Consider the following 18,620-nt stretch of genomic DNA (forward strand, 5'->3'; position numbering starts at 1 on the left):
CCCAGGGCCAGCAGAGGTGCCGACGGCCCCGCCAGGGTTGGAGGCGGAAGCCACATCCCTCCCGCCCCCTCCCGGCACGGAGACCCGCGGCAGGGAAGAGGGCTGCTGCCGCCTCGCTGCTTCGCCGGAGGCAGCCTCGTCGCCCAGCCGTGCCCTTCCGTCTTCCCCGGGCGGCACGACAGGACTTTTCAGGCTTTTCAGTGGCAGATGTGTTTTCGTGCCAGAGGGGTGTAAGAGCCAGCGCATTCTGTACCGTACTGTTCCACATCCTGAGGAAGACTGCGCCTTCCATGTGCTTTCAGCATCATCTAACAGGCTGTTGAAAGTTAAGTCCTCTAGGAAAATCTGGGAAATTTTCCTCTGGGAAAATCTGGGAAAACCTGCAACTCACTGGCTGTTCTTGGAGCAAAACTGTTTGCTTTGTGGTGCCTACTTTAGGATCCTTGCTGAATAAGCTAACTGCATGTTCAGCAATGCACCTACGTGCGTAAGTTATTCCACTTAAGGGTTGAAATATCTTTCTTTTGGCTGGTGCAATCTTCATTTCAGCACAGTGTGGAGATTGAAGAACTGATACTGGTGATGGTGAGGGGAGATACTAATCTCTACTTTTACTTTACAGAAGTACATGCATTAGTATTTGCAGCACAAAAGCCAGTCTTCAATGTTTTTTTGTCGTTTACACATCTACTCTACAGATCCGTCAAGAATCAGGTCTGTATGGTGAAACATACTCAATTTGATGCAGAGGAGGTAAGTATACAGAGCTTGTGAACCGCTTATATACCTATATTAAACAAAATGCTTCTGCTTAAAATGGTGATCACTGATGATAATACTGCAAAAAGGGCAGGACAATTCAAAACCAGACTGGCTTCTACAATTCAAAAGTGACTTCAGTAGAGGAAACCTTGCACATAACATCTCCACATGCTGTTTTTCAAATGGGAGAACCATTCTCTGAAAGAAATACCATTACACAATTTCTTGTGGGAGCAAATTCCTTCTCATTCATCATCTTCAATCATCTGATTTTCACAGTAGGCTGCAGTCTTGTTTGCACCATTTCTGTGTATGTGACGTAGCTAATATATCAAACCATTCTGTTCATGAAAAGCAGTGATGTGCTGTTGAAAAACTCTCTGTTCTAGAAAAGGCATAAAAAATATATTGTCTAACCAGTGCAGAAATGGAGAATGTGTTCTATTAAAAAAAAAAAAAATCAGAATTGCACCCACGATGCCTGCTTGTATATGATTGACATGCCACAAGATGCAAAGACTAATAGACTGCTGCCAGTTTACGGAGAAGCAGGCTGCACTGTGGTTTATGAGAGCATAATAGCTAGTGGGGAAATACAGCCGTTACACAAGCTAATACAGTACCTGCTAATTACATAATTGGTCCTAGAAGAAAACGAGCACCAGAGGAGTGATTATATAGCTGGCTGTCTTAAATATGCATACAAGAAATTATTGGGAAAGGATTAAGAAAGCTTATTTTAGAATACAATTAAAAATCTGCCCTAAGCAGAAAAGGGAGCGTCACTGCCAGCTGCAGTTAAGAGGACAACCACACAGCCCCCCTGAAAAGCCAAATTTTACCCGCTGATGGGAAGCACACTGGGATTATATTGCGGAGGTGTCAAGAGCTCTTCTGTGAGGTCTGTATTGCTGCCCTGTCTGGGGGACAGCTCTGGGTGGGCTGTCACCACTTGCCATGCCTCTCTGGGCACAGCAGCAGTGGGGCACCAGCAGCCCCCACCGTGTGCCCACACCCGTTCCCGCTGCTGAAACAAAACAAAATGTAGAGCCAGGGACCAATCGGGGTCAATAAGTCGTGGAAAGACATCCACTCCCAGTGACTGGGTTGTCCCAGAAGGAACCCATTGGAGATGAAGCTTTGCCTCCTTGGAATCCCTCGCTCACGTGTTTCCATCCATCGGTAGAACAGTTTCACGATACTTTGGTTTTGTTTCTGGTTTCATTGTGAAACCTTGGTTTAGTGACTTTCTATTGCATAATGATCATAATTAGGATTGTTTTTTAAGATAATTAACACTCTTTTTGTAATTCTCTGATAACCTTAGAAGATTTGAAAGATGTTTTAAGAATTAAGATTATTATTGTGACAATCTATCTTATCGCAACTCACTAAAACTGTAAGCAACTTGTTACCACAAAACTTATTTGGAGATACTCCTTTATAGCCCTTGAGACTGAAGAAATGACAATACAGGTGACAACAGAAGCAACAGACTCTCATTCCTTTTAAGCAGATGGTATACACTGCAAAAATAAACCTATAACTCCAGTTATTCTATGCATGCAGTAACAGGTACACCCACAGTTTTGAAGGCATAAAGGTGATAAGCAGAAAATATAACCTAAGATGACAGGATGCATAGATTTTGGTAGTGTTATTTACCACTTCATTTAAGTTAAAAAAACACCACCAATATTTTTTTAAGCTTTTTTCTTACTACAACATGAAAAGAATTTCTGCATTTATATTCTGTATGAAGGGAAACAAGAAGTGTTTCTCATCCTGTACTCACCCATGTTGACTTCTACTCAAAAATGCATTAGAAAGTTCCCTTTCCTAGTCAATATAGGACTGGATATATTACAGTCAGTAAGCCAGATAACAAAGCATTTAAAGTCATTTAGGTTTGTTTTGTTTTCTTTTTAAAAGAAAGCAGACCAGAGTTACTGAATAATGCTGTAATTTCAAAGCATTTATGAAATCAAAACGTCAACGTTATATTTTAATTTAAACTGCCTAAGAATGGAATTTTAACTCCTAAATGAAGCCTCATTGTCCCAGTTTTTTCTTGTGTGTGGGCATTCCCTCTGCACAACAGTTTGCACACACAGCTAATTTTAATATTAACCTCACAGCACCAGTAAATATGAGCACTTCCACAGAAATAGTGCTTTGAACATAAAATCCCTCTGTGATCTCAGCTTTCTCTCCTCAGCTAAGAAATGACGCAATCCGATAATTTTTCTACATTTTTAATTGTTTCCCCTATCTTGTGGATGTTCTTTATGCAGCGATGCTACTCATGCCGAGGCAGATAACCCAATAAGGTGAAAACGGTTGGAAAAGAACTGCAAAACCACAGTCATGCTCATTTTCAGGGCAAAACAACTGGCAACAGCATCTCTGGCAAAATAACTTAATAGCAAGCACCTCACCTAAGCTGAAGTTGCTACTATATAACGTACCTGGTAATGCATTAATATATGCATGATGTAATCATATATTTCTCCAGCAAGGCGGTTTTCTGGTCTCCAGGGAATAATAACAAACTGAATTCCTAGTAAGGGCACCAGGATTAAAGTGGCTCTGACAGCTTTCATATACATGTTGGACTCAGCACGGTGGGTATCTCTTAGCTTTGTCACCAAAACTCGGACGATGTTAAGCAAAAAGAAAAAATTGACCTGCAAAAGCAAAGCCATTATAGGCGAAAGCATTCAAATTAAACAGACATTCAAAATAAACATACAGAACACATAAATGGCAGTAAAATATAACTTTCTAGCTTTATCGTAGCTCATAGCGGGCAGCTCCTTGGGAGTCAGGGCTTGGAAAGCACCTTGAATGTCTTCAGAAAAGAGATGTTAAGCTGCTCTACATGCTTTCCTTAGGAAGCCTGAATGAATGTTTCAGACATTCAAGGATCAGTTCTAGGAAGCACTGGCTGTTTTGACAGGGATATGGGAAAATGTAGGATTTCCAGGGAACAATTAATCTCATTTTTATGCCTAAAGTTTGAATGGGGTGGACGCATTGTCCCCAAGGAGTAACCATGTCTCTCTTCCGAGTCTGAAGGTCACCTAGGTATCTTGCTTCAGTCTGCACTGAGGATGTCTGCAGCCTGGTCAGACAAACTCCAACATGTCCCTGGGCATCTGGGACCTATAGGGGCACACAGTTTCTCTGAGGAATGTGCTCCAGCTTACATGGGCCAATACTTCAGGCTTGTGTATGAGCAGGGGGCAAGGCTGCTCTTGAGAAAAACCTAGGCTACCCTTTGCTTCCACCAGTCTGCATGGACCCCGTGGTACATGTCCCACAGGTAAAAGTGAACATGTGCTGGCTCGGGGCAGAAATGGCAGACAGCTTAAGAAAGTTTTGGCCCCAACCCATATGGTCAGCTATACTGAGTAGCTCAGCATCTCATCTCCTCAGTCATTTCTGGAAATCTGATTCCAACTGTAGGTGCTCAGCATACGGAAACCTGTTCTTGACCCTGGCTTCCCAGAGAGCTCCTTGCTGGATGTGCTGAGGGCTGGCGGAGGAACAGGGAGGGCAGATCCAAGCCCAGTGGGCTCCCTGTGGACACCCTAGGCCTTCTCTCTCTCCAGTGTACCCAGATCACTCTTTTCCAGTCTGTTACAGTAATATCGGGCCACTATGCTTCGGAACTTCAATAGACATTTCTTTCAGATTATTTTTAAACAGAAGTATGCAAATTGCATAACTTAGATATTTTAGTAGCCCAAATTCCACAGATATGCGAGAAATTTCAGTTGAATCTTTCAGAACAATAGAGCATGAATCAGTAAGCTTTAGTAAAGCATTTCATCACTTCCTAACTACTGAGAGACCTTTCAACTGTTTTACATTTATGCCCTACTGGAAGAAAGGAATAGTAAATGACTTCTGAGGTCCCATTCAACATTAAATCTAAACATGATTTGCCATCCTCTTCTGACTTCACTCACTCTGCTTAACCTTCACTTTTAGAATTTCTGGAAGTAACTGTGAAAAGTGGAAAAAAGACTTTACAAAGGTGAAAATCCTCAGCTCTTTCTGAATCAGTCTGTCACTATGAGATTTTTGTAGCAAATCATGTAGGACATTCTGTAGACACTGACATCTTCACAAGAAAAATAAGATCGGAAATGGCATAAGCACAAGCCAGAAGTTATAATGCCTTATTTTGGAAGCAGTTAAGGATTGTTCTTTTTCCATAAAAAAACAGTCCCTCCCTTTTCTGTGTGGCTAAGATGTACAGACTTGGAGCATGGCAATAAAAATAAAGGCGGAATGGCCTCTCCTAGAAGTTAGCTGGCATTACAACAGCAGAAGCAATCAAGACTGATCCAGTGAACCCACAACAGATGTGTTTTTATGGGAACAGCAGACTGTCTATATGGCAGGGAGGAATGGGCTTCTTCACAATGCTGATGTGCAAGACTGCTTCTCGAGAAAGGGTAGAAATATTTTCAGGTTTTAGATGGAGGGTTGTTTCTTTATTCAAAGGTATTCAAAGATGTTCCCAGCATTCACCGCTCTACTGTTTGATCTCCAGGGTAATTACTGCAGGTATGTCCATGCAGATGTTTGCAAGCAAGAGGCAGCTCAAAAGCTAAAAGTGCATCTTGGGTGACAGACTGAGGTGAGCTTGAGGCTTGGGTTGAATACACCCTTTCTGCACCTTTCAGGAAGGTCAGCATTACCATGCCAAACAACACCACTGGAATACAACATGCTATATGCGTACCCATTGCCCAGCTGCACTCTGAATCTTGTCCTCCTACTCAGCTCAGTCCAGTCCCTACCCTGCACTAGTTTAGCTCCCTGCCTTTGGGCCGTACCAGTTCAGTGACCAGTAAAACTCATGCTGAATGACCTGCACTCCGCTCACCCCAGCTAAGGCATAGCTAGATGCCTCACTGATGACACATAAATGTAGTACATTTGTCACAAACAAGTTACGCTAGGCGAGAATGACTGCCCTGGATTTCCAAAAGCAGTTGGTGATTCTGTTTGCCTCAAGATCTGATTCTTTTTCAGAACTTGTTTTTGAAAAGTATTGAGAACCTTCCTCTTAACACTGAGTAGAGAAAACATCTAGCTGAGTTTTCACCAGAACACTTAAAGTACAGAAACTTCTATTCTATACAGGTTAGCAGCATTTCTAAAGTAATTATGAAACAGTTGATAGCGAGTAATATTCTTACCAATAAAGCTGCCATTACAGGTCCATGAACAATATAGAGCAAGTATGTGTCAACACTCATCCAGCAGCTGGAGGGGAAATACACCATTAAAATTTATTATTAACTCAAATAAAATGTGTTACACATATTTAACTGTTACACAGTTAAATAATGATAAATTCCTTCAAAAACAGACATGTTACTCACTTGTCATTGAAGTATTTGGCTCTTGCTACAGCATGAATAGATGCTGGCACTAAAGGGAACCCTGAAATGATTAAAGTTATAGATCATTTTTTCAGCTTGAATTTCACGTGTCACAGACACTAATAAGCCTCTTGTCCACAAGACACATGTACGTGAAATCACAGCTTCCAGGGAATTGAATCCCATTGCACTCGGGGCCCCAGCGTTACCTCGGCGGTGAGAAGCGAATGGGAATAACGTTAAAGGCAGGCCAAAAGACAAGCAAGCCCACAGGTCATGCTCTGCTGGGGCGAGAAAAAGCTGCTGCCAGGCTCCCCTGCGCTGCTGCAGCTTGTGCAGGGAGGTGTGTGAGCAGGCGGCGTGGGAAGGAGGAAGGGATCAGCCCGTTCTCAGTGGAGTATTGCCTTGGGAATCCAGGGACACTTGTTAAAACCATGTAAATCACTGCTGAGCAGGAGAGAAGCACATTAACTCGCATGCCAGGTTATGAGGCAATAAACAACAGAGCAAGGACTTGCTCTTTTGGAGCCCATGGCAAGAGAAAATGTTTGGAGGCAGGAGGTTTTTGGGGGATGGGGGCTTTGGGATATCTTATGCAGGTTCCCAGCCCCTATGCAGCCAAGCCCACCCCATGCAGGTTTGCCTCAGCAGGGAGCGGAGCTGTGGGTACCATAAATCCACATTTCCTGCTTTAGCTGTGAAGCCTCAGGGGAGGCCGCTGCTCTGACAGGGAGCAAATCTGCACCAGGCCAAAGGCTCGGGAACATGCCGTGCTTAACAAACTGGAAGCCTCAAACTCTTATTTCCAGCCTGACATTAAGAGTGATAATCTGGTCCATTCCTGTCCATCTTCCTTCAGCTTGCTTGTACGTTGTGTCCCTCTCCAATAGGCTAGAAACCTGGAATTTGGGATTTTGCGCTAAGATACTGACCCCAGTTTGTACAACCCGGCACATGCAGACAGCTGGCCGGCGGGGCAATGATCTGCTGCCTCGTCTGTCCTGTGCAGAGAGCTTTGTGGACACCTTTGGTATTACTGCTGCCTGTTCCCTATAAACCATGCACATTTCTTCTGAGCTTTGGATATTCTATAATTATAAATAAAAATGTGTGAAAATGTCCTGCTGGCACCGTGATTAGTCACAGAGGGAAGGACATGGCTCCTTGATTCTTTGGGTGTTGGTAATTTCATACACACTTTTAGAAGAGACAGAGAATCCTTAGCCAAAATCTGGGGAAGTCTTACCTCAGAGCACGTGCCAGCCAATGCTAGATTGACAATAAGGTCAAAAAAGTATGCAGATAGGACACTCTGATGTCTCCAGGTATCTTTACTGCCAGAAGAAGTTCTTACTGCAGTTTACCTTGGGAGGACAATGCAGCTGTGGGAGAACAAACTGGATTGCCTTCTCCTTTATATATTGTTAGAAAATGATGACTTGGCCTCTGGGTGCAGAATGCCCTTTTTGGGTGATGGTGCATGGTTGAACAACAAAAAGAAAGTAGCTTCCAACCTCAGGGTAAGCTTATGGGATTGACAGCTTGAGAAAATCCTTTTGAGTTGGAAATGGAGCAAGTCTGGGACACTTTCGTTGACAGACAGATTGAAGTGCAATTTTTAAGGGGCCTTTCTGCAATAGCAAAATGTCTTCATCTGAAAGCTCTGGCCCAGAGTATTGCAACTAGAGCACTCCAAATGATGCCAAGGGACCTTTTTTCTTCTGCTAAATGCATTAGCCTCGAATATTTGGCACAAAAAAATCACAAGCAAATCTTAAGAACGCGACGGAAAGTTTTCATTAGTCATTTATAGGGTAAGAAGCTCATGACCATCTACAGCTCAAATTTCCAGCTGCAGGCTGGTCCGTAGGGCTAGATGTTGTTCTTCCTTTGTAAAGGGCCAAAAGGCAGAGAGGCAATGAGAAGTGGAGCAACAAGAAGGCCTGTTGGGTCTTTGGTGGCACAACATGTATCACTGCAGGGGTCCCACCTACACGTGGTGAGCAGTGAGCAACGTAGAAAAGGTCTCACCCCAGCCATCCCAGGAAAAAGTGTGATATATCCCTTTAGGTCATGCCAGGTCCTTTATGGCACAAACCGGCAATTATGCTTAATTGTATTTCCAGTTGAATTTGGAAAGCAACCTGTTTCAGCACTGTCCAAATAAATGATTCCCTTTTCAGTTTTATGTGGATGGAGCTGCCTGAAGCAGCTAGACAGAGTGGACTGTAGCTGGATGCCCGTGTTTGATACTGTTTTCTTGCCCTGCATAAGGGCGATTTCCTGACCCAGTGAAACAATAACAAATGAGAAATGACATTCCCAGCAGCAATGCCCAGAGAAGGGGTCACCTGAAGGCATCAGCCTTGAAGTACATCTGTCCATGTCAGATTCCATTCAATCATCTCAAACCTTTTGCAAAAGTGTTTTATATTTGCTCAGATTTTTATTTTTCTTATAAAGCTATTTTACAAATGCCATTAGTGATTTTTCCAAATAAAATAATCTAGATCTTCTTGCATAGGGTTTAGTTATAACAATGAATAATGAGTACATTCATCTTGTGTTGTACATTTACCTTGATCTTTTGAATTGTAATTCAGAGCACAACCTGCTCTGCTTGCTCTGCATTGCCCTTTGGAGAAATGTATCTCCATTGATTAACACAGCCGGGTGTTTAAAGTTAGACTACTGCTTCTGGAATCAGTGGAATTACCCTGATTTATGCAAACTTAAGAGGTGGCCAAATAGTCCTAATTAGAACATTTTGCTATTAATGATTTCTAGCTTAGTTAGGAGATGCTAGCGATTACTTTTTTTGTGGAAGTATTCATCTAGTTTCCTTAAAAAGGCTGCAGTCTTCATAGTCAAAGAGTTTTGTCCATTCTTATTAACATTTTAATTCTCAAGATACCATCATCCTATTACCACAGCCACCACCCTGTTTATTTTTTTGACAGTGCTGCAGATACTGATGGGTATCTCATCATATAACTTCACTGAATTACCCACCATGATGCTACTGCTCTTCTCTGTAATATTACAGCTAGCTCATAAGCTTTCACTGCAGGCTAGCTGTCCCAGTTGCATTAAATTGCACTGTCTAAATTGAATGTCACTGGAAAAAAATATGTTTATGACCATTTTCCTCCTGCATACTTGGATATGGAATGACATTATTTTGTGAAGGCTTATGCTGCAAGTCATGAAAATGGCAAGGAAATGTTTAAAATGACTCTTCACATGGGGCTGCCATTTCAAAAGCAGAGCCTCACAAGACTTTGTATATTCAAATATTCTGAATTATGAGAACTTTGTGATAGCACATTGCTTGCTCCAAGAGGGCTCAGCTATTTGGATTGACAGATAGTCCAGAAACCTTGATTTAATTTGGGGTTCTTTGGGAAGGTTGCCTTCATTTAGGAGCTGATGATGTTCCACTTTTAATTCCAAGAGCATGACAGGTCCCTGAGCACTCTCAAAAAAGATGCCATTCTGATAAGAGAGTGCATGATGGCATTCTCATTTACAAAAAAAAAAAAAAAAAAAAAAAAAAAAAAGAAGAAGAGTCCTTACATGCCTGGAAACTGTTACCTGGCACTACAGTCCATATAAACTAGAAAATCATGCTAATTTTCTACATATCTAATGTAGGTATCCAGAGAGCACTAAGTCTTAGAACATAAGAGGAAAGTAAGTTACTAGGCTATTAAATGAAAACCCAAATAGAGGAAGAACAACTTTCCACTTTGCTGTTACTGCCTATTTAGGACCTGTATTGGGTGCCTAACTAGTAGTTGAAGTCAGAGTTCTAAAGTTCTTCAAAACATTCAGAACTGGGTAATTTTTCTCTGATCTATGTAATTCCTAATTTTTCTCTGTTTAAGCAGTAGGACTATTTTTTATTTTCCTGCTGTAAATGAAATAATCTTGAACAAGTATAACATCTCCAAAGTGGATGAAAAATATAGAGTAAATTCTGTCTGCTTCAGACTGGGACTGCAAGAGGTGAATGCAACTGAACATCCCTAAGCGCAGATAAAGGTCCATCATTCACTGCTTAGCTGCATCAGTGGTTTCAAAATATGGGGAGTGGCTCACCAGAAACTGTAATGAGGCCAGAGATTCATGGTTCCCAATCTGGGAAAAAGCTCTTAATAATTATTTTATGTCAACACTGATATGGAATGGATTTACAATAGTGATTTAAATGTGAAAGAGACTGCACTCCACTGTGACATATTGGTTGTATTTATTTCAGCCCTGAGAGCAGAGCAATTATCTACTCCTGTGTGGGTAAAATTGTATCTTCTCCTTTAAAACAACATCTGCCAAAGTATGTCTGATACTGGATTCAGTTCCAGGGAAATTCTTTCTACGTGCTGTGTTTTCTCACTTTGGGAGACATAGATACTGATTCTCCTCCTTTTCATTCCAGAATAAATACACTTTTATAGGCACTGTCACAGATTAATAATTTTTCTTATAAAGTGACAAAAATAGACAATTTTTGTTCAGATGAGAAATGTGCTTGGATAGAAATCTATTTCCCTCCCAAAACTTTGCTTAACAAAACTCAAGCATTTCTTTCAGCAAATCGCAAGATGCAGCACATAATGGACTGACTCTGCTGATTTCTGTAAGTCTCTAAGCCCATCTAAATAAATGCACTCAAATTTAGGACCCAAGAACTCAATCTTAAGCTATGATCTAGTGGTATAAACACAATTCAGGTGTATAAGTGCTAGAAGAATTCAAACAGCTGAAAGAATTGACCATCTTGCTACAAATTTTAACATACATACCCCAGCCCAAGAGGTAATACCAGTGCAAACGCTGCTCTTCAGCAAACACTGCCACCACAATCAACGTGTGAAGATAAATGCCTTCACAGAGCATCCAGAAGTAGTTGCAGCCCAACATGTACTGGTGAAAGAATTGCAGCACTTTGCAGCTCACCTGTTAGACAAATGAGATAATGTCACACACTTGACAAGCATTTTGCATTTAAGCAGCCAAAGATGAATGTACTGCTAGGCTGTAAGAAAGCAAAGTGGAACCAAAATCCCCAGCTCTTTCAGGGTTTGTTCAGCACCTATCAGTGACAGGGATTTTAAACTTTTATAAATGAGAGGAATGGAACAAACAGCTCTCACAAAATAGAAAAAATGTATGATATCTGCACTCCAAAAAGTACCACATAACAAAAATCCCTTTCACAATCTGCTGGTTTTTAGAGCTGAAACAAGCAACTTGCTTTAGACATACAGGAAAGGCTGTGAAGACGACAGTAACTTAAGAACTCCAGTTTGGGTGATTTCTTTTAATTTTGATCAAACTTTTCTAAGGTTTGTTGAGCTCTCCCATCTGAGCTGGAGTCACTCATTCTTTAAACTGCACCCAGGTCTGAACTGACTCCTTCGGGAAGGGCAAGTGCTGTTGGCAGTGGGGATTTTTTGGTAGGGTACCAGGGATACTGGATTCGTCTCTTTGCGAGAAGACAGCTTTGCTTTATTTTTCCAAATAACAAAACTCAGTGGGGCCAGTGAAGTTGGGAAGTGGCTTCTGCCTGTGGTTCAGATGAGGTTGCAGATGTAGACCTTGACAGGAGACTGTGGCTTTGAGATGCTGGGAAGTGGTAGGCAGACAATGGAGGAAAGCGTGTCCTGTCCACCACCAGAGAGCCAGCTGGTGTGAGACAATGCTGTTCCTCTTCTGAGAGGATCTCATGTCCATCCACCTCCTCAGAGAGGGCAATGAGGTCCATGAGCTTCCATGCCACCAGCACGCGGGAGGACAAAGAGGAGTGGGAGGGAGTGTGTTGGTATGCCAGCAGAGACCCATTGCTCCTGCGGGAGCAGCACATACTCCTCGGAAATCCGAGGTCACAGCAGCAATGGCAAAGTGACAGTTGCCATCTGCGGCCACAGGAAAATACTCCTTCCCCTTAACTTCTGCAGAAGTTTTCCAGCTCACTACCTGGGCTGTAAGAGATGTCTTTAGGATGTACTTGTGTCTTTAAAGGGACATTTTGGCAGTTCAGCAGACTGCACATTCTGCATCCATCTGGGGGACTCAGACTGTCCCTCTAGACCAGAAGAGCTTGTTAGCCATCCAGTGCACCACCTTCTGCTGCTGAGAAACATTCCCAAAGAAATCGCCCGAACATTAGCTCATTTAGTTCATTTAGGTTATTGATACTGCTCACCGCACAGGGCAGAGCAGGCAGTCACAACTTTTTTCCACACCGCATCTGAACAGTTCTTACAAAGTATGCTGAAAAAGGGTTGCACAGTGGTTTGAAAAGGTTAAAAAAAAAAGAAGTATTTGCTCCTTTTTCTCTTGGCAAATGTGTTCACTGAGGTTCTTAAATCATCCTTGGACTGTTTTTCACAGGTCTGGGTCAATACGTTTCTTGCCTTGTTCCTCACCCGTGCTCGATGCAGCCTCCCAGCTGGCGGCTGGCCTTTTTCCATTCTCCCCTTATCGATCACCCACCCCAGAAGTGCTGCCTTGACTGACAGGTGCTTCCCAAGGGCTGCACACCCATTCAGGTGGCACCCTCCCTGACATCAGCCGGTTACCCCGGCATCTACAAAGTCAGCAAATATTCTGAGCCACCACAGCAGTTTTCCAGACAGGTTGGATAAAATCCACCATGTCCCAGGTTGGGGCTGAGCCAGCCCCACGCTCCCCTGCGGGGATCTCGGAGGAGCTGCAGGGCAGGGTGTTGACCCAAGAGCTCGAGGCATCGTTCCCCCGGTGGCTCCAGCGGGAGTGACTGGGGTGCCTGCATGCCGCATGCGGGCTGGTGCTGCTCCCGCCAGCGCCGAAGTCACGCCAGATTTCCATCCAGCCACCGGGGCTCTGGGAACGCTCTCGTGCTGCAGCCCAGCAGCTGGAGGGGAGCAGCGCACGGCTGGTGAGTTCTGCAACAAAATCCATGGTACATTCTCAAACCTGTCCTTTTAACTTAATACTTTCACCGCTTCACATCACCAAACCGAAAGGGAGATGACTACAGAGTATCCTTGATTCTCCTTGCCAGCTGTTTGCACCGTTCATCCACCCTCTGAGCAGAGTCTGGCCGAACATGCCTTCCATTTGAACTGAGTCAGTCTTTGCTGGACTTTTATCTGCAGCTCAAAGAAATGCACAGATGGAAAGCACAACTGCCTGAGAACGACAGATCTAAACTTCATTTACTGCATTTCCTCAACATTTCTTTCTTTCCTGTACCCTCCATGTGAACTATCACTTGTGGCTTTAGAAATGAAAACAGAATCTTTTAGAGTAATGGCCATGCAGACAGCTCATGGCTCTTTTGAGGAATTCAATCACTTCCCGTGCAGCAAGTTAAAGAAGAATACCATTGGCAAAGCATGAAGGATGGGTCTGGTTAGTACTTAGATCCGTATCACATTAATTTGAGACTCAATTTGAAAAAGTTAGCATAAAGAGTTTAAGCACAACAAAGCATTGAGATGAATTATGTTAAATTCATACTAATCAAACTACAGCAAAAAAACAGTCTTTGCTTTGGAAGAGCAAAAAATGCAGCACGTTTCTTCTGTGGCAAAGCGATGCAGTGGAAGTATTTTCCTACAATAAGAACAGAGTGTTTTTCTTAGGTCAGAGCAGGTAGAAGAACCTGTTACTGATGAGAACTGGATTAATGCATGGTACAAGTAAAACATGACAAATGTAACAAACATCTCGGTGTACATTAGTCTTAGCTGGGAAAACTGCAGAACCAGTAAGTTTTATGAAGTGTTTATTCTTACAGAAACAACTAAGATAAAACTGCAAATCTTCCACCACTTCCACGCTTGATAACTGACTGTTAACTTTGAGATAAAAAACATGTCTAGGGGTTTTTGTCTTCTGCTGAAGTCAAATACATTTTGTTGCAAGTTCTTTGAGGCAGAGGCTCTGTCCTTGTTGTGCCTTGTACAACATGCAGCAGAGTCAAATCCAGGACTCCACGGGTTACCACAGCACCTTCACACTATGAAGGAGAGTAAAACGTCATGAGTGCTCAGTCTGTGGGTGTGCAGGTGGCTGAAGCGGTGGGTTTTAATTCATGAGAAGAGCAGGATGAGAGGAAATAGCTGGTCCTTTCTCGTGCAGCCCAGTAACCGTTGCTCAGGCTGGTGTGCCTGTCTCCCAAAAAAAGGAATAAACGAATGCTCCTCTTTTCGAGAGCCTGCAGACAGACAGCATTGCACCGCACAGGTCGGTGGCTATGTAGCAAGGGAAAGCGTGACACAGGTACCAGGAAAGCCCCCAAAGCCAGGTAACCACCTAGGAAAGCAGCTCCTTTGTGGCTCTGGGAAGATGGCCAAGAATGAACGCTTTTTTGGCAGAATACAGCCTGGCAACAAACCCACAAGAAACTGCGAGCAAGGAAGGCTGTCTCCTGCTACGTGTTCTCACTGCACTGATGAACACAAAAGCTGAGGAAAGTTCTTTACAGATCTGCAGCAGAGCACCTGAGAAAAAAGTCTCCTTTATTATTAATTTTCCTTCCTCATGAAAACAAGCTGGAATGGCCTTCAATCCTGGCTAACTGCTCAGGGGCAAGAGGCGTCAATATGAATACAGTCAGTCATATTCTCCTCTCTTCCAAATCTCGCCGAGAGTCATGTAACTCTTGTGAACACCTCAGCTGCAATACGTAACAGAAGCGCTTCAAAAAGGTGCTGGAACCATTTCACAGAGAAGAAATAAAGTAATTTATTCTCCTTTTACAAGAAGGAGCTAGAACTGTTGTCTGTGACACTTTGCAGGATATATTGGCGTGTCATAAATACTGTTAATGTTCCAGTCCTGCCAAAGGAGTCCCAAAGGTCCATCTGCCTAGGCAAGACCCTGCAACTGTGCAGTAATGTAACGGGCATGCCACTCTCCTCGGCTGATCCAGCAGCCCTTCATCACTTGTACTTGTCATTTCTCTGTTCAGGCTCTCCTTGGTTATCAGTTAATGGTTTATGGACAGAAAGCAGCAGCATTAATGACCATCACTACCCATTAGGGCAAATCAAACCAAACCACTCAGACTACATAAACCCCAGAATACTGTCTTCAACAATAACAACAAAATGTAATGTGAAATAAACTGCTAATTGTTTTTGAGCAGGTATTCCTAGTAACTCAGCCAGAGTAAAAGGACTGACTCAGTGTTGACGTAGGAAAGTTGTACAGATTCCTGTGTGTCCTCGTTCCCGCGATGCTTTCCTGCATGCAGGGGCTCATGTTGGCAAGTTGGGAGGTCTGTGTTTTACACCAGTCCTTGCCAACTCTGGCGAACCTGCCCTATGGAAAGCGAGGGTGGGATAGCCCCTGGTGTGTATAATGAAACCTCTCTTTTCCAATGCTCGCTATCTATTGAAATGCCTCCAACTGACATTTCAAATAAATTGTTAAGAATAGGCCAACCAAGGTTATTGATTTTAAACCAAGCCAGCTATATGGGCCATCACTATAACTTCTATATCACAAACTTCTTTGTTTAAAGGGAAATAAATATATTTGACCTTAATTAGTCTGGTTCCTCTTCACCTCTGTGGACCTCCCCAGTGCATGGCAGCGAAGGACCCTCCTTGAGGAGAGTTCGTCCTGCTTGCCACAGAGGCCAGACATGTTTTATTCAAATTCAGATTGAAGGCAATACAATATATTCTCAGACATTCTTAACTTAGCATTTTAAAGGAGTAGCTTCAAGTTTGATTACTGATCTTCCTTACATGCTTGCTTGTTTGGTTTGTTTTCTGGCTATTAGAACACTATTCTATGAAAATATTCTTAAATTCCAAGTATCCATATGTTACACAAATAAGCAATAAAAGGACTTTCCAAAGCAAGACCGTGCTAAGTATTGTAGCTGTAAATCACTGGCTATCAGAACATCATACCATTATACAATATATCTCCTCTGAGTCATCCATTAAATTGTGTTCCAGTCAGAAACCTGGCACACAGGGGCTCGGACTAAGATTAATGTTTTAATATACTTTAAAACCATTTACAGAACAAAATGTACACAGTTGCTCAGAGGAATCCTAGGTTTTGTGTTGCAAGAAAGCAAAATATGAAATTAAGCCACGGAGGCTATTTTTAACAGCGTATGTGTCCATGTCTACGCTATAGCGAAGCAGCCAGCCCTGAATTAGGCATTCTGGACAGGAATTAATATGGCTACATCTGCACATCCCTGAGTCCCAGCTGCTGTGGCGATTGAGCAAGAGGCAGCCTCGTCACCCCCAACGAGCCTGGGTTTTGAGCTGGGGTGGCCAGAGCGAGGCAGCTTTTCAGGAAGGCATCGTAAGTATGAGCCTGACCGATGGAGGAGGGCAGAGGGACCCCGAGGAGGAGAAAACAGGGGCAGTCAGGGTAGCCTAAGAAAGTAGTACAGGAACTACTCGACCTGCTGTTCATTTGGACTGGAAACGGAGTCAGAGTGCTCACAAGGTCTGCTGTCCTCTTCTCCCAGCTGCAGGAGGTAACTCCCAATGAAGACGAGTAAGAGCTTCAGTTATTCCAGGCACCTCCCCTCCACCACTTTGGTGCCCTTTGATTTATTAATTTTCTGTTTCAGGCTACTTCTGTTTGGTCTTAAATACCTTCAAGAAGAGCAGGGTGGCTGGGTCATGACTGAAAATGGGGAATAATACAGGTCTGCACAACAGTCACCAAAGGGCAATGAAAGAGCATGGATGGCATTTATCTCACCTCACCTGGATGTCTGACTTCACGGTGTAGATGTGTAGACTGAAGCAGTCCTTGGAGAGGGAGGAGCACTCTACATTTACTTCACCTGACCTGTTTTAGCCGGATGTGAGTGAGGAGAATGGTCTCCTGGACTCAGACGCAGCTGCCTGCACTGGTAGTATTGCCATTGAATCAGACAAACCTCAGTGAGGAAAATAGCTGTGGCAGCACAGTATGAGGGAGAATATTGTGTTTTGGAAACACTATGGTACTGCCCTTCTGAGAGTAATTCCTTTTGGAAACATCCATCTTTTGAGGGATTTTGAAAAATCTTTCCGACCAATTCACATTCAAATTTCTCACATTTTAGGTAGATCCTTTTAAAGACATACGCTAAGGAAAACTTGGAGAGGAACCTCAAGTTTAATTTGAATTATCTTGACTTAGTAGTTGCTTCTACAACACCAAAGTTTCTAAACATAATTGCTCTACATTCCCAGAGAAATATGAAAACCTAAGCTGCTTAAATGCTGTGTTCATGTGGGAGGCCTTGTGTGCAAAGTGCGGGAACAGTTCATTAGGGGATGCCATGTCAACACAGCATAGCACAGAATCCACCAAAAAGGCAACTGCTAGCATTTGCACTTGTTGATCTGACATTTCAGAAGAAGTCACTACTTGACATTTTTCCATGCCTGCATGTTTAGGGGCTAACGACATATCATCCATTCACCTTTCAGTCTCTCAGATGCATAGGAGATAGCGGAACTGATTGAAATTTATGGTCACCCAGGTCCCACACTACATTTTTAGGTCATCTTCACTTTCTAGTTACAAACCTCTCCCACGTCATGAGGAAAATCAAAGGGAAAAATAATAAAAAGCCTCAGTAAAGCATGGAGAATTGAATTAGTATCAGAACTCAGTCAAGCACAACTTCACACCAGGAAAGACTAACAGCCTTTCAGGGACCGCTACAGCTTAGTTCTGAGGGTTAAATAAGTACACCTTTCTTGAGCAGTGGTTCTGAGGGCACGTCATGAATTTCAGCAAATCTGGAGTAGAGTCACTGATTTTGCACATAGAGGCCGCGTGTGCTTTGCTATGACAAGCTTATATAAGAACCCCAGCGGCTGCAAACGGCCACTGGGGCCAGACAGGAGAACTGCGGCTGATGACAGAAAGACAGGGATGCTGAGAGTTTGCCGATTTTGAAAACAGCTGTCCTGGGAGTGCTCACTTTTCACTGCCACCACGGGTGCTGTGACCTCTGCTTCAGGGTCCAGAGATAGTGCAGGTGCATAATGATTAGGCAGAATGACAGGTTAAATCAGACTTTTCACAGAGGCATTTAAATTTGCAGTTTGGCCTCTCTGCCAGATATTTGGCCTCCATCCTTGCTGTGGCTGACAGTGCCAGTCTTCCTCACTTGAGCAGAAAAGATGCAGCCTGAAACCCTGGGAACAAGCCCCAGGACCTGATGCCTTCAGCGTCGCGACAACAATGTATTTTGCAGTACGAAGTCCTTTCTGGAATCACAATTCTGGAGGAAACGGCACTCCACCTCCTATATAAGAGGATGCATGTAGGGATCACACTGCCGAAATACCATCCACAGGATCTGATAGAGTCTGGGTTATTTTGACATAAAATACCTTGGGACCTGGCTACATGAAAGCTATCATCCCTCCCTTTGTGATGCTGCAAGAGTTTTGAGAAACCTGAGCCTACCAACTGAGGAAAGAA

General features: G+C 43.2%; 1 protein-coding gene across 1 annotated transcript in view; it reads right to left on the bottom strand.

Annotated features, from left to right (window-relative positions):
- Positions 1 to 3,230: 3,230 nt before the first annotated feature.
- Positions 3,231 to 18,620, bottom strand: part of CALCR (calcitonin receptor) — a gene marked incomplete at its 3' end in the record, with an annotated part of 55,962 nt that continues 40,572 nt past the window's right edge. The window contains exons 7-10 of the mRNA XM_010295827.1: positions 10,970 to 11,123; positions 6,165 to 6,225; positions 5,979 to 6,045; positions 3,231 to 3,449 (exon numbers count right to left, since the gene is read on the bottom strand). Coding sequence (XP_010294129.1) covers positions 3,231 to 3,449; positions 5,979 to 6,045; positions 6,165 to 6,225; positions 10,970 to 11,123 — 501 coding nt within the window. The remainder of the gene's footprint in view (positions 3,450 to 5,978; positions 6,046 to 6,164; positions 6,226 to 10,969; positions 11,124 to 18,620) is intronic.

Source organism: Phaethon lepturus, unplaced genomic scaffold, assembly GCF_000687285.1.
Source record: "Phaethon lepturus isolate BGI_N335 unplaced genomic scaffold, ASM68728v1 scaffold12091, whole genome shotgun sequence".
NCBI lineage: Eukaryota > Metazoa > Chordata > Aves > Phaethontiformes > Phaethontidae > Phaethon > Phaethon lepturus.